At 37.4% G+C, this 15,165-nt stretch overlaps 2 protein-coding genes across 4 annotated transcripts; one reads left to right on the forward strand and one right to left on the reverse strand.

The window, feature by feature from the left end:
* Positions 1–21: 21 nt before the first annotated feature.
* Positions 22–11,992, reverse strand: LOC137950259 (mediator of RNA polymerase II transcription subunit 17). Of its 3 annotated transcripts, XM_068796645.1 has the most exons (9): positions 11,667–11,992; positions 11,367–11,562; positions 9,227–9,340; positions 4,121–4,206; positions 3,669–4,050; positions 3,129–3,593; positions 2,732–3,043; positions 389–682; positions 22–261 (listed from the first exon to the last, which is right to left on the reverse strand). In XM_068796645.1, exons 1-9 carry the CDS (start codon positions 11,753–11,755, stop codon positions 247–249), a joined length of 1,953 nt encoding a protein of 650 aa, XP_068652746.1. In that variant the 5' UTR covers positions 11,756–11,992; the 3' UTR covers positions 22–246. The 3 variants fall into 3 exon arrangements, with proteins under 3 accessions (XP_068652746.1, XP_068652745.1, XP_068652747.1); XM_068796644.1 differs by having other exon boundaries at positions 22–682; XM_068796646.1 differs by lacking the exons at positions 11,367–11,562; positions 11,667–11,992 and having other exon boundaries at positions 22–682; positions 4,121–4,217; positions 9,227–9,313.
* Positions 11,993–13,381: 1,389 nt separating this feature from the next.
* Positions 13,382–14,442, forward strand: LOC137950625 (glyoxylase I 4-like). Its single transcript, XM_068797192.1, has 3 exons — positions 13,382–13,664; positions 13,775–13,880; positions 14,029–14,442. The coding sequence occupies exons 1-3, from the start codon at positions 13,510–13,512 to the stop codon at positions 14,344–14,346; spliced, it is 579 nt and encodes a 192-aa protein (XP_068653293.1). The 5' UTR covers positions 13,382–13,509; the 3' UTR covers positions 14,347–14,442.
* The last annotated feature ends 723 nt before the right edge of the window (positions 14,443–15,165 follow it).

Genomic DNA, 15,165 nt, shown 5'->3' on the forward strand with positions numbered 1-15,165 from the left:
GATGTAATTAAGCAATAGTAATTAGGAAGACCAATCAGTAGTAATCTCCTCATTTAAACAATATTTTCGAGTCAGAAGCCCGTACTTTGAAGCAGAGACATCATCTATTCAACAAGATATTTTCGTATTGTGGTCCAGACTCAAATACCTGAAGCAGACTGGACCCTTGGGCGAACGCTGGAAAGACATTGGTGTTCTTTTCATCATTATATGAAGCAGAAAATTCCAGGTTCCTTGTTGTTCATGTCAATGGTCCTTCGGCTGCAAAACTTGAGATGAATTAGGAAGGGGGTTCTATCACAAGTCATCCTACACGAAATGCTACAAATGCTACAAAGCAAGCTGTACAAAGCTGATGTCAATGGCTTCCACAATTGCATACACTGACCAAGTCTGTTAACATAGAGTACAACGCTTCAAGAGACAGAGAACCCAAGAATCTCCTGTTTTCACTAGGACCATGTGGGAAATCAGAACCAAATTTGCTCTCCTCCATCGACCCATCCTCCATCACCAGCCACCAGGAAATACATCCCCGGGCATCATCAGGATCTACGTGTGCTACCAAGCTCAGAGTGTCACATTGATCCAGTTCAAATGTTAATCCAAGGAAGTCTATACTTGTCTTCATTCCTATTATCAAAGCTTCCTCGTGAAGCCAACGTATCACCTGGCTTGCAACCTGTAATACATTTTTTTTTTTGTTTAGATCATACAATTAACCACTCAAAAATATTCTACATTAATGACACTGCTTAAGTAGAAATCATGTGCCTTCATCCTACTTATAAAAAACAAAAATGTTCAAAAACATCTAATTATACATAAAGAAATATCATACTTGGGAGACAGCCAGGCTGGAAAGGATCCAGAACCACCAGGAGGGACAAGGAACGGTCAGGTTGGCCCAAATCCTCTCATGGAAAGAAACAGCATGGCATGAAATTATTTCACAATCATTTAAATTATAACCCAAGTCCATCCAAATTAAGTCGATCATTTTTTAATTTAAGCATCCAATTAGAAATAAACAAGTTGAAACTTAATTTCTTATTACTACAGACATTAATTACCCCATGCAGTATAATTAATGTTCATCTTGAATATTTTTCTTATTTTTCAATGATAAAATACAGATACCATTGCTGTAAAATTACTAAGTAAATGACATTCTTGTAAATAATGTAACTTTTCAAAGAAAAAAAGTTAGGTGCACGGGGTTGGCTAGATTTCCAGTCTCCTTTCCTTTTTTTTGTTTAATGGTATCTTATAGTATATTTATCTTTAAATGTGTAAGAAGTACAACATTAGTGTTAAATAAGAAAAATTAAAAAATGATTTTTTGAAAGCAAAACCATCCCACATAGTATGACTTGGAATTTTTAAATCATTCTAAAGTACGCTCACTTTTACCTTTGGAGACTATGTACTGTAATTAACCATCTACTAGTATATTTATTTGAAAAACATCTCAAGAAACATAAGAACTTACAATTAAAAACTAGTGAATGGGAAAAAATCCCAAATTGATAAGTGTTAAGAAATGGCATTGGGTTATAAGGTTGAACAAGAAGGCTTCTAAGTCGCTAATCATTTTGGGATAGAACCGGACACAATCCAATAGTACTATCAGAACAGGATGTGTGTATGGGCTGATGCCCATTTTTATGCTCTGTTAGAAGTTTGTATTTTATGTGCTCTATTAGTAGTTTGTAACCATGTCTCAGACCCATTATGTGTAAGACTGGACTAAGGGAAAGTGTTGAATAGGAAAACATCTCACATTGATAAGTGTTAAGAAATGGTATTAGATTAAAAGGTTAAGTATTAAGTCTCCTAATTGCCTAGTCATTTTGGGGTAGAACCGGGCTCAATCCTACAACAACAAAATAGGTCATTCCAAAGGACTCAAATCCATAAGATAACTGAACCCATTAGATAAGCTAAATCCAAAGGCCTACCCATTTCATTTTTCTACATTATTTAATTTGCTCTTCTATACAATATAATTGTAGCATTTAAGACTAATGTTTCTCACATACTTTTCAGAATTCCATTATTTTCTAAAATATAGGAAAAAAAAATCTAAATGGAAAGACAAACTTGTTGTCCCTCTCTCCTCATTTCTTCTCCCTCCATTCTTCATTTTCCCTCCCATTGTCTTTCTTCCTTTTTCATCTTCTATTTACTGTCAAAAGTTACTGTAAAGAATAGACTAATTTTGAAATTCTGTATTCTATGAAAAAAAAGAGGAGTCCACATCTTGGTAATAGAAATCTAAAAACATAGCTGTAACGTGTTTCCAACATAGCAACAGCAGCCTCCCCCAGCCTCCATAGGTTCATTTAGCTCTTTTTTTGCAATTAAAAAGATAAAGTATAGAAAATGGTAACTTACTGAATGCAATAGAGAGAAAATTTTTAACTCCTTGAACAATGAAAGAAAAAGGTGTATTCCTGCTATCAAAAACTATGTGGTGATTTGTGGATTGATCCAAGTCCACACGTACGGAATTTTATCATACACTCTAGAATATGCTCACTGAAGAAAGTCTACCTTCATTTCTTCTTTAAAAAAAAGCCCAATCACCAGGTAACCTTTACTAGATGAAGCAGTATATCATACAACAAAATGGTGATCCAGCTAAAATTGATTTTTTTTGCACATACCCTATGAGGATAGAATAATACTTAAAGTATTTTTCTAAAATTCAAAAGGATATTAATCATACCTGTTGTAGAAGTATCAAGGAAAGATTTTCTAGGTTGCAATTATAAGAGTTCATTGAGCAAACATCCACCGATCCACCACTTTTAAACAGACCAACAACATTTGGTGCACCTTCACCACTAACGCTGATGCATTCATCAGTCACAACCACTTTGGTGTAGAACTGCGACCTCACTTCGTGAGCATCCGCAGGTCTTGTCCTGCGCCCAGCATGAATAATGGACTGAGGCAACTTCACGGAGAGGGTCCAGGAAGAACTTCGAGAATTCCATGTAGGATGAGATAAAAGATGTAAATACGGAACTCCATGAACCTGCACATATACATGTGGTCAACATAAAAGAGAATAGGTCATTGGTTTATGCAAGAGAGAGAGAGAGAGAGAGAGAGAGAGAGACCAGGTTTTCAAGCTCCACAAGAACTTTCCTGGAAAAGATTTTGTGTGCTAAAGTCATACAAAAATGACCTAACAGTCCACATCCAGGCCCTGTAGACTGACCGGATGTTTGAGTTCTTCCCAAAGTGGTGCGTCTCTCTTTTAATCCTACAAAAACATTCTCATGGAAAATCTGTCGCAAATAAATCTCGCAACTGATTGGGTTGGGAAATCCTGTAAACTTATCCTGCTTTTCTGCAGCTATAACACCATCATCTACTTTGTCTATGGGAAGGACCCCAAATTCGTCATTTGGGGCACAATCTTTTCTGTCAATCATCTGACTTTTGTCCTTTTCATAAGCTGTGAGTGATAGAAAGACTGATGCTTCTTGACCAATGCCTAATTGTAGACAATCTTCCCGAATGCCAGTGACACTCACTCCCAGAGATGGAAAGACAGCTTCACGGTTCACCAAATCAAATACCTGGAAAGATAGAGAACCATGTAAGTGAAAAGGTAAAGTGGTATGAATTAGAAGAGGCAGATAAATAGAAACCACCTGCTCATCAAAGATTGCTCGATGAACTTCTCTAAGTACTGAATGTGTTTCTTTAACACATCTATCAACATCTTCATCCTTTAGAGATTCCTTTTTCCCTTCTTGCAGAAGATTCTCATCAGAACTATTACAAAGTTTCTTGAGTTTAGAACTTGAAGAATCACTTGAGAAATTAAATTGGATAGATCGGCATGATTTTGGAGGCAAGTTAATGGCAAGCATGCCAGCAGCATCGCGATCAATGCGAACTGTAGATATGGACAATGGATGAAACACAACTGTTGAATCTAATAAAGAATTGTCAGACAGATCAATAGTAAAGCCTTCACTGCTTGAAGCAGCAATCGGACGTTGGCGTTTTATTTTCCAGTTTTGCTGCAACCTGTGTAGCAGTTAGTAAGTTGAGGTTGAAACAGAAAGATGTTTGAGAAATGGACAGTATGCACATTCACCTGATAAGGGCACCATAAAATCTTGCCTCCCTGGCAACCTGCTTTTCCAAAGCTTTGGCTGACTGCTTAAAATATCTTCCAAGATGCTGCAGATTAACTTTAAACAATTAGATTAGAAAATCTTTCACAAAAGCTTCAAGCCTCATATAAATCTCTTGCAGAGAATGAAATACAAGTAACATCTCACTGCTGTTTCCAAAGTGATTATGTTAATTAATATTTGGAAACTGTAATTCAGGGGTATTTAGTAATTTGTCTTCAAGGGTACAAACGGAAACAGTCCCTTTCACGGATTGGGTCTTTTAGTCTTTTGGGCTTTCGGTTTAGTAATTTGTCTTCAAGGGTACAAACGGAAACAGTCCCTTTCACGGATTGGGTCTTTTAGTCTTTTGGGCTTTCGGTTTTATATTAGTTAGTTGTTGATGTATTCAGAATAAGTTAGTCCATAAGTTGTGAGAGGGGCAATTAACTCCTTGTACTTTTATTTGAGTGAAACTTATAAGAGAAGGGGGTCAAGCCAGACCGCAATTGCTAGTTCCGCCCTTTTTGTTGCAACTATCTCTCTCTGTTCTCTTTCTCTTCAATTTTTTTTCTCAAATCTCTTAATGATCAGATTATATATGGTGCCAGAGCAAGAGATTCTAGTAAGGTCTAACTGAAAAAATTAAGGAGAGAGAGAGTTGAAGAGAGAGAATGAGAGAGAATGAGAGAGAGAAAGTGGGAAGAGGAAATCTCAAGAGAGATGTGTGTTGGGGGCTGTGCATGTCCCCCAACCTCTATTTATAATGCTGGATAATATAATTTACAATTATGCCCTTACTTTAAATGAAACCCTAATCTCTGTATATCTCCCTTTCTATATGTCCTCTTTACATGAAACTTAGACCATAGATATAATTGGATATACAGAGCAAGATTACATCAAGACATATAAATAAAAATAAAATGAAAAGACTAAATACCGCTAATAATTGTTTTTCTATACTCCCCCTCAAATTGGAGCATATATGTCTAAAAGTCTCAATTTGCCACAGAAGTTCAGATATTCACATTTTCCCAACGCCTTAGTAAAGACATCCAAGTTGATCACCAAACCGAACATAAGGGGTTGTCACCTCCCTTATCACTGGATCCCAGATGAAATGACAATTTACCTCTATGTGTTTCATACTTTCATGAAACACCGGATTGATTGTGATGAAGATTACTGCCTGGTTATCATAATACATAGTCGTAGGATATTTCTGATAGAACCCTAACTCCTGGATAACAGATCTTACCCACATTAGCTCACTGACGGTGTAAACCATTGCTTTGTATTCAGATTCTGCAGTAGACCGAGCAACCACATTTTGCTTTTTACTCTTCCAACTGATTAGGTTTCCTCCTAGAAATACACAGTACTCAATAGTTGATTTTCGGTCAAATCTTGGAACATGCATAATCAATGCCAGAAAAAACCTCAATCCTCAAGTGATTATTAGGTCTAAAGAGAAGACATTTCGTGCTCCTTTCAAATACCGTAAGATTCTCTGTGCAACCTCTAGATGAAACTTACATGGATGCTTCATGAATTAAGTCACTAAACTGACTGCAAATGAGATATTTGGTCAAGTAACTATAGCATAAATGAGTTTGCCTACTAGTCTCTGATACATTGTCTTATCTCTCAATTCTGAACTTTGATCATCATGAAGATCATGTCCTGTCTCCATCGGTGTATCAACTGGTTTAGCTCCCAGAAGTCCATACTCTTAAAGCATATCAGTGACATAATTCCTCTACGTCAAAGTTGTTCCCTCCTTGCTTCTCGTAACTTCAGTACCTATAAATATTTCAATTGACCTAGATCTGTAGTCTGAAAGTGACTCGCCAAGTGGGTTTTAACTTCTTCAATACCTGATCTATCACTCTCTGATAGGATGATATCATCTACATACACCAATAAGATAATAATTCTAGATAATCTCTTCATAATATACAATGAGTGATCATAGTGACTTCTACGAAATCCCGTAGATATAACCACTTGACTAAAATTTTCAAATCATGCTCGTGGACTCTGTTTTAAGCGATAAAGAGTTTTCTTAAGTTGGCATACCATATGTGTCTCCCCTTGAGCAACATACCCGGGAGGTTGCTCCATATTGACCTCTTCCTCAAAATCAACATACAAGAAAACATTTTTAATATCCAGTTGAAATAAAGACCAACCTTGATGGATTGCAATAGAGACTAGTATTCAGACAGAAGACAGACGAGCAACCGAAGAAAATGTCTCAAATATACCCACGGCAAAAGTTTGAGTATATCCTTTAGCAACAAGATTAGTCTTATATCGTTCAACAGATCCATCAGAATTATATTTAATTGAATACACCCACTGATAACCAACAATGATAGCACCTAGAGGTAAATCACATAACTCCCAAATCCCCACTTTCTCTCCCTCTCATTCTCTCTCTTCAACTCTCTCTCCTTAATTTTTTCAGGGTATTAGAGCAAGATTACATCAAGACATATAAATATAGATAAAGAGAAAAGACTAAAATGCACTGAAACTTGTTTTTCAACACTAACTTTTCTCTCCCTTTTTCAAATCCTGTTAGAGCCTCTCTGTGGAAAAATTCAACCTTTTTTATCTGGGAATGCTTTAGAGTAATCCACGAACTGTAGGTTGGTGGCAGAAAGTGGATTTTAATGCCTCATATCATGCTGTTGTGCTCCCTATTGGATTGAATTTGTCTGCTACTCATTCTTGCCTGTTGAATTTGTCTACACAGACTATACAGGTCTCTGAATTTGAGACTTTGGAGCAATTTTGGGGTTTTGGATGATATAATCAGTTTCTAAAGTTGCTCAATTGCTGTTTTGGCTTCTGATGATTAGTTTTTGGAGCTTTGTCTATTACTGAAGTATGTTTTGTGTAATTGTTAGTGACTAGCACATCTGTGCATCTCGAGAATTGGGTTTAAGTGATGTGTTTTGTGGAATTAAGTTTATTTTGGGGGGATTCTGAGTTATTTTGTGTTACATATGTTTATGTGTTGGAACAATTGCTAATTCCAGCTTAAATGAAGTTCCCTCTCCTTGCCTAAATATTGGAAAGAAAGAGAGATGGGGCAAAACCCATATTACTACAATTAAGCTAAATGGAAAAGATGAATCACTTTGGGCAGCCGTGTAGAGATTTTCTTGGAGGCTAAGAATCAGTAATGAGTGGTAAAATTGTAACTCCATATATCAAGGCCGCAGATCAACTTGGGGATATTTATAAAGCCCCTTAGAAAGAAAGAGTTTGCGTAATTTCACAGCAAGTTGGGTCTATTCGATATTTATGCTCCAACTTGAGGAGTGTTAAATATTGTAAGTCAAACGGTGGTTTTGTCATTATAAAACAGGTGAAATAGTTTCTGACCTTTCTCTCAAGGTCATTTGTTTTTAGGTTATTAATTTGTCCTATGATGTATTTTGGTGTAATAGAAAGGGGGATATTTCAGTCTTTTTATAACTATCTACTTAAAGTGAACAAGTAACAGAGCATAGGGGTCGAGCTCGACCCCTATCTGCTGCTCCTTGCATGCAGCAACATCTATTCTCTCCTCCAATGCTCCTCTCTTTTCTTTCTTATTCTAATCCTAAATTTGCAATTCTACAGATGACACATCTATTTCTAATTCTGGACCAGTAGATATTTTCACTAGAAAAAGATAAGTCTTCTTGATCTCTTATTTTGGGACATTTTTATTGAAATTGAGAAGCTCCATCCTTTTAGCCATAAACATGGCCTTATGACTCCATTAAGTTTCTATGGTTAAGAATTTTCCTGGGGCAAGAATTTGGAGAAATAATCATATCCATTAGTGCAAGGCAGTGGAACTTTAATATAGGAAAACAGTGGATCCTTTAAAAAAAATGTAAATGAACCACATCCACCACCTATTTCTCTTCCTTTCAATAACTAGTTGTTGAATTTCTGGAAAAGAGAAAAACATTACTAACTTATTGTAATCTAAGTACATGAACCCCTATTTATAATAGAGGAAAGTAGTATAGTCCAATTACAATTAAACTACCCTTGTCCCAATTACACCCAAAGTCTAACACTTAAAGATAAGTCCTAGCATAACTAAACAATTGAACATAAATAGAAGACTAACATAACTTTTTTTTTTTATGAAGAATGATTTTATTAAAAGAAACAGAGAAAAAAAGGGGGAGCTAACCCCTAACAACAAAAGCTTGCAAGGAAGCTCCTTGCTTGGCCAAACAATCGGCCATAAAATTTGTTGATCTCGGGATATAAGACCAAAAACAATCAAACAGACTAACAATTTCCATAATTTCAAAAAAGTCTCATATCTAAAACACCTTTTAATTGAAACCCTTCTGCGAATCCTCTTTCCATAATAATTTTGGCTCTGTAAGATTTCTTATTATGAGAGTCATGTAAGAGTTCCATATCAGCTCTTCAATACGAGTTACAAATTTTTGCAACTGCTATTTACCCCAGCAAAGAGCTGGAATAGGTGGGCAAACAGGGTTTTATATAGATCATTTCTCACTTCCCTTTTTTCTTTTTAACTTGCCACTATCGTTTTCACACAAGAGCCCAAAACGGACTCAAATTGTGTCCCAAAAGAACAGCCTATCAAATCATTGGGTGGATATCCTAAAAAGGCCAGCTTAAAGTTAGAAAACTCATATGCTTAAATTTGAATTAATTGGTTACCATAACTGAAGGTACGATTGTTTAATTGATTTTCTAGTCCTACGAGGAGTAATTATGAGTATTCACATCCAAACCACATAAGTATTTCAAGACGAGAACTCTCATGAATTATTCTAGAAATGTTAACTTGGTCTTTTTTTTCTTCTGAAAAAGGTGAATTTTATGTTAACTTGGTCAATAGTGAGAACTATATGATTTAAAATCATACAAATTTGACCTAGATTCACTTTAAACCAATAAAATAGTTACACTAAGTCAATGTCTAACATGATCTAAAAACATAAAGGTAGAAACTAAAATCTAAAAAAAATTCTTCACCTTGAAAAAACAAAAAATAAAAAATAAATCTAAAAAACAACATTATCTAGTTATACCCGAAAGCATTGCAACTTAGTTGCAGCAGAAACAGCAAGATCAGACAACATTTCACCAGGTAACTGCTTTGGGCGAGTCATTCCAGCCACTGTGACTGCATCATTTGCTTCCACCTAGACAAGAAAAACATATTAGTTTGCAAACAGAAGACCCCACCCTATTGACCATATCTAACTGTACATGAGAAAGGATAACCTCAAAATAAAATACAGACATCTAACTGCACACGGTGAAGGATTATCTCAACATAAAATACTGATAGAAAACAGATTACACACTGAGGGTTCACAATCATCAACCAGTATAGGAATCTCCAAACAAGATTTTGAACCCCTGACAGGCTTAGAGTCCATCCAACCTTTGTTTCCTTTTTCTTTTCTTTTTTTTTAAAGTTGATTACACGTGCACATCTCCTTACCCATAAAGAGACTTAAACCCAATAAACCACTCTAGAAACCCCCCTATGTGACCATTGAATCAAATGTCCACGTCACAGGATCCATTCTAACTTTATCTCTATTATTAACCCCAAAGCCTCCCTTTTGTCGAGGGTTTTTCTTCTTTCTATGTTTCTTCGGATACTAATCTAGTTTTTCTGTTTCCCTGGTTCCCTTTTCGTTAGGAACCTATCGTAACTAAAGAAAGAAAAAAAGTGAAAAAAAAAAAATCTCACATAGAGAAAAAAAGATAAACAAAAATATTGTTTAGGTCTAAACACGTCCTTACCCTTCTGATTGATTCAAATTGTCAATAAAAAGTCATACATTGATAAGGATCCTCTGAGAGATATCCAATCTTAACTCTTAAGTCCTACTTTAATGCTAACTCCTAGTTTCATTCTGACTCTAACTGACTCCACGCCTACTATAACTCTTACATAGACTAGGACGTCCCCCTATTTTCTCTCTTAATTATTAACTTACCCTTTTGGTTACATTAGATGCCTTCAAAGTCCCTAATTACAATGATAAAACGCTATTACAACCCGAAGTTCCTACACTTTTCTCCTTGCAAACTCACCCCACATACCACATAAGCTTCAGCAACTCTCAATTATGCTGGTTCTAACAGGTGAAGGTGTCAATATCCAACATTTCATAGCGCATGGAATTTGTTTTGATGCAGATTTATGACAACTATTTACTTTTTCCGCATACATGGGAAATACATATCATGCTATTTAATTGGAGCAACATTTCAATCACAGTGCTCTCATATCTGGGTTAATGCTCCAATTTCAATAGTTCACCTGATCTTCTTTTATGCTAAGATGCTATTATCAGCAGCAATATGTAAGATAACACTTGAAATTTCTAAGGAAAGAAAAAAAAAACTTCATTGTCAGACTCATTTTGGAAAACTGAAATGATACATTTCACATCATGTGTTAATCTTTGATAGACATGAAAGCTGAACTTTTGTCAATAGTACTTGAGACATTTAAGTATTGCATTAACACATGCTTTGGAAGGAGAAATTTTCACTAGAGCATATTAATACTTTTCAATTGCAACTTTTACTCACACTACCACTCCAGTCATTTTTTTCTCACCATTTACTATTCAGCTACCTGTTTTCCGCTTTCCCTTTTTTCTTGTGGGTCACATTTTCAACTTCACTTCCCACTTAACTCTACCATCATTGTATTTGACTAAAGTATTACAAATATTACATTAATGGATTGGGTGTCTTTTAATTTTTTATTGTCTATTCAAAATTTTGTTTGCACATCTTATGTTTCAATCAAAACTAATACAAAGGGTATTTCTCACCGATTCCAATGTAATACGCCATAGGTGCAGAAAATTAGCACCACACAGACTAAGTCAGATCCACAAGAGCAACATTGTGAGCAAAATTCGTGACAGAGAGCAATGTTGTTGTTAGCCTACAGGTGTGGCAATGGTGAAATATGAAATGAATTATATGAAATAGATAGGCTGAGAGTTTTTTATGTAGTGGCGCGGTTCAAATCGTGAAACTCTTATACACCCCCCCGACAAAATTACAGAACCTATGACTCAAACGCTTGTGAGCAGCATAAACCTTAAACATGGATAACCCTACTTCAAACCCTACATTCATAAATTTTTTCCTATGTCCTAATTAAATCAAATCGGAGGATTAGATATTTCTCACAGTATTGATAAGATCCATGATGACAGAGAGTTCTTGGTGTGCCAGCTGCAGATTCTCCACCATGCTCTGCCATGGCCAGGGCGCTGTTGCCGCAGTGTCATTCGAGGTCTTCACCTTCTTCGAATCCTTCTCCACCAACGGTGTAAAGTCGATTCTCCTAATTTGGGCGAGACGCTTATCATCCTCGCCGATATCTCTGAAACCAAAAAGAAACAAATGCAAAGCCATGGCCATCAGAATAGCATGAACTTATTGAAGGTCTGCAGGTTCGAATTAACGAAGCAGAGGCCGAAATCATACGGTGGGAATCTTTCCATTCCATTTTCTTCTATGACGTCAAGTCGCTTGATCGGGAGCTTATCTACAGAGATTTTCATGCTTTCGTCCATCTCTTCAGTGAGCTTGGAGCTCCACGAAGAAAATGGTTAGCTTCCTGTGCAGTGCCAGGGTAAAAGCGAAAGTCTTGGTTGCGGTCTTCTTCGGTCAGCCTGTTTTGAGTGGAACAGCTTCGGCTTTGGTTGGGCGCAATATGTCCGTGGTGCTCTTAAACCCTTCCGGCTCGGTTCGAACAAAAAGTCGGCTTTATTCAGTTTTTATTTGAGTTCGGTTCGAACTTGAAACGAGGTTTCTAAACTCAACAGTTAACTCACGAACCAACTCATTTCTATAGATTTTTTTCTAAACTCAGTTGTTGAAACCAAATTGGCCACTTTCTCTTCTCTTTTCGAATACGAGCTTTGACTCCAACATCCCTTCCCCGTTTGGGCCTACTTACTGAAAACCCTTGAAAATGATGAATAATTTCCCAGAGAGACGACAAGCAGCACCGAAGATATCTTGAATTCAATAGCATGAAAGATATTCAGAAGCGAGGACGAGTTGATGTGAACATCTCAGAAACTGAGAGAATTGAACCCCGTGCTTTCTGCCATCATTCGTCGTCTCTGTTACTTCTGTCATCGTCCCAGAACGTGCTGGACTGGTTCCCAGAAGGCCAAAACTTCTCTGATCTCAATTTGCTCATACCTAGCCAGACGATGATCCCATCTGCATCTGGCCATTTTCGTATAAACAAGCTGGTTAAGCTTACTGCAACTTAGCTCGACTACCCTTGTCTGCAATCTACTTTATGAAAGTAGTCCTGTAAAGGATAGTGTGGGACGAAGAACAGGAAACGGAGAAAGTTTTATAATTGAATCTGACTAGACTCACATGCAACACAGCATCAATCTGACCCACTTTGATCTGTGTAGTGCTTAACACTTGTAAAAGTTCACCAAGAAACGCAGAAACAAACAAACTGGCCTTCCTTATCGCGACAAACTCAACTTCGAAACAGAAAGAAGGAAACGCTGCATGACTTAAATATATATGAATTTTTAATAACATGAAATTTATAAGATAAATATAAACAGAAGCATAGATCATACCTTTTTCAGTACGCTTCAGATTCCGTAAGTTTCCGTTCTCTCTGTCTGGTACTTTCAATCTCTAAACACTCCGGAATTAAGTGACGAGATAGGAGACCAAAAATAAGGATATGAAACTAACCTCCCATCAAAGTTTTTCACGGCTTCGAGAAAACAGTTGCAACCTGTAATACTTCGAGACTAACCTCACGAGAAACCGTTTTTTACGATAAAATAATTTTAAAAAAAAAAATCAATCCAACACGTTTTCAAGGACAACTATGCCTATTCTTTTCGTACAAATTCAGGAAGTGATGCCTCCCTTTGCCCGTACAAAAGGGGGGTGTTTGGTGGGGGAGGGTCCCCGTATTTTTTTCAACAAAATGGGAGGGATCACCTAATTTTTCGGCTTAGCGGCCCACGCTGGCGCTGTTCCCCTGGCACCCTTACGTGTCTACAACGCAATTAGGGTAGTCCTGATCCAATGTGACTCACTATGCCCATTTCTTCCAGCGCGAACGTGGCACGTACGTGTCAGATATACGTCAGTAGAGAGGGTACACATGTCCTTGGAAGGATTCTTCTTGCCTCGTCTATAAACGCCACTGCTTCTTTCTTTCTCTCTCCCTTGGTGGTTTTCTGCGTCGTCTGTTCGGTTTTTCCGGGAGACCAATCATCTCTTTCATCTGGATTTTGGCCCCTCATTCTTCGGTTTGTAACAAATAAGAAGGAAGATGTTTAACAGCACGGGGGGTGCTCTCAATTTGACGTCCCTGAACCACATCTCTCTCGTTTGCAGATCTGTTGAGAAGTCTCTGGATTTTTATCAGAACGTTCTCGGATTCATTCCGATAAGAAGACCTGGGTCTTTTGATTTCGATGGAGCATGGTAAGATCGATCATTTGTAATCTCCACTGTCGACAACAAATGGGTTTCCCGTTCAATCTACTTGTGACGGAAAGTGAGTTGCTGATTTTGTTGTTTTTTTTTCTTTTCAGGCTATTCAGCTACGGAATCGGGATACATTTGTTGCAGTCGGAGCATCCGGAGAGCATGCCCAAGAAAATTGAAATAAATCCCAAAGACAACCATATCTCCTTTCAGGTGATTTTTTCTTAATCTTTCTCTAGCTTTTCTAGTGCCTCTCCGTTGGCCACGGCGTCCGTTCTTCCGACCCACCATCCATCCCAAGAATATGATGATTCCAATAAGCATAAAAACGTTTATAACTACGTCATGTTTTAATTCTCAGTGCGAGAGCATGGCGGCGGTGGGGCGAAAGCTGTCGGAAATGAAGATACCGTACGTGCAGAGGCGCGTAGAAGAAGGGGGTATCTTCGTGGACCAGTTGTTCTTCCACGACCCAGATGGTTTCATGATCGAGATTTGCAACTGCGACAACCTCCCGGTGGTGCCGCTCGTTGGGGAGTCTCTGCGCGCCTGTGCTCGACCCTCTTTCAGGAAGCACCAGCCGGAGCTGCCGCCGCAGCAGCAACAACCGCAGCAGCAACAGGTCGGAAAGTGTCTCCCGACGATTCAAGTCAAAGAAGAAGTACCTTTATGCATGTGAGGGTCGGTGTTGAGCTCAGCCAACCGAGTCCCATGTCTGTCTTTTGTCTATTCCGTGATTTGGTAAAGAAGATGCAAATTGAAAACTATTTTTCAATTTTGGTAACACTGAGCATCTGCTCAAAACAATTATTAACTGTAATGGCAATGGATCGACTGCTCGTAATTGAAATCCAGTCACCGGGAGATCATTCTCCTTCTGTTTGGCAACTCTCGTAAGCTGATAACGTGTCTGGCTCTCAATCTGATCTTAGTTTTGGCAAGTTCTGTTTCTTCTTCGAGAGAAGATTTACGGGAAGGAGAAAATTTTAGATCAATTGAGTAGATACGATTTGGGAGGAGGTTTTAGATGTTTTACATGAATCGCATGATTCTAGCTTTTCTAGTGGAGAAAAGATACATGGAACTGGATCTGAAATCTTGTTAAATAGAAGGGAATTTCCCTAAAATACCTATTTAAAATAAATTAATTTTAAAAACACGGACGTCATCAAAATATTTCTAAAACTACCCAACTTTGACCAGTCAAATGTCTATGTGTGCAGTTAAAAGCGACACGTAAGCTTTGACTGCTTATGTGTTGACACTTCATCAGAGCAATAATATAAATCAACATCTTACACGTTATTATTTTACCACATCATCTACCACACAAGCGACACGTAAGATTTGACTGCTTATGTGTCGACACTTCATCAATGCAATAATATAAATCAACATCTGACATGTTATTATTTTACCACGTCATCTGCCACATAAGTTGTTATGTTATTAAATAAAAAAATTCAATAATTTTTTTAAAAAATCAAAAAATAAGATA

The sequence above is a fragment of the Aristolochia californica genome, unplaced genomic scaffold, assembly GCF_029961685.1.
Source record: "Aristolochia californica isolate CCGP_79_NKW_82.1479 unplaced genomic scaffold, dmAriCali1.0.hap1 SCAF_14, whole genome shotgun sequence".
NCBI lineage: Eukaryota > Viridiplantae > Streptophyta > Magnoliopsida > Piperales > Aristolochiaceae > Aristolochia > Aristolochia californica.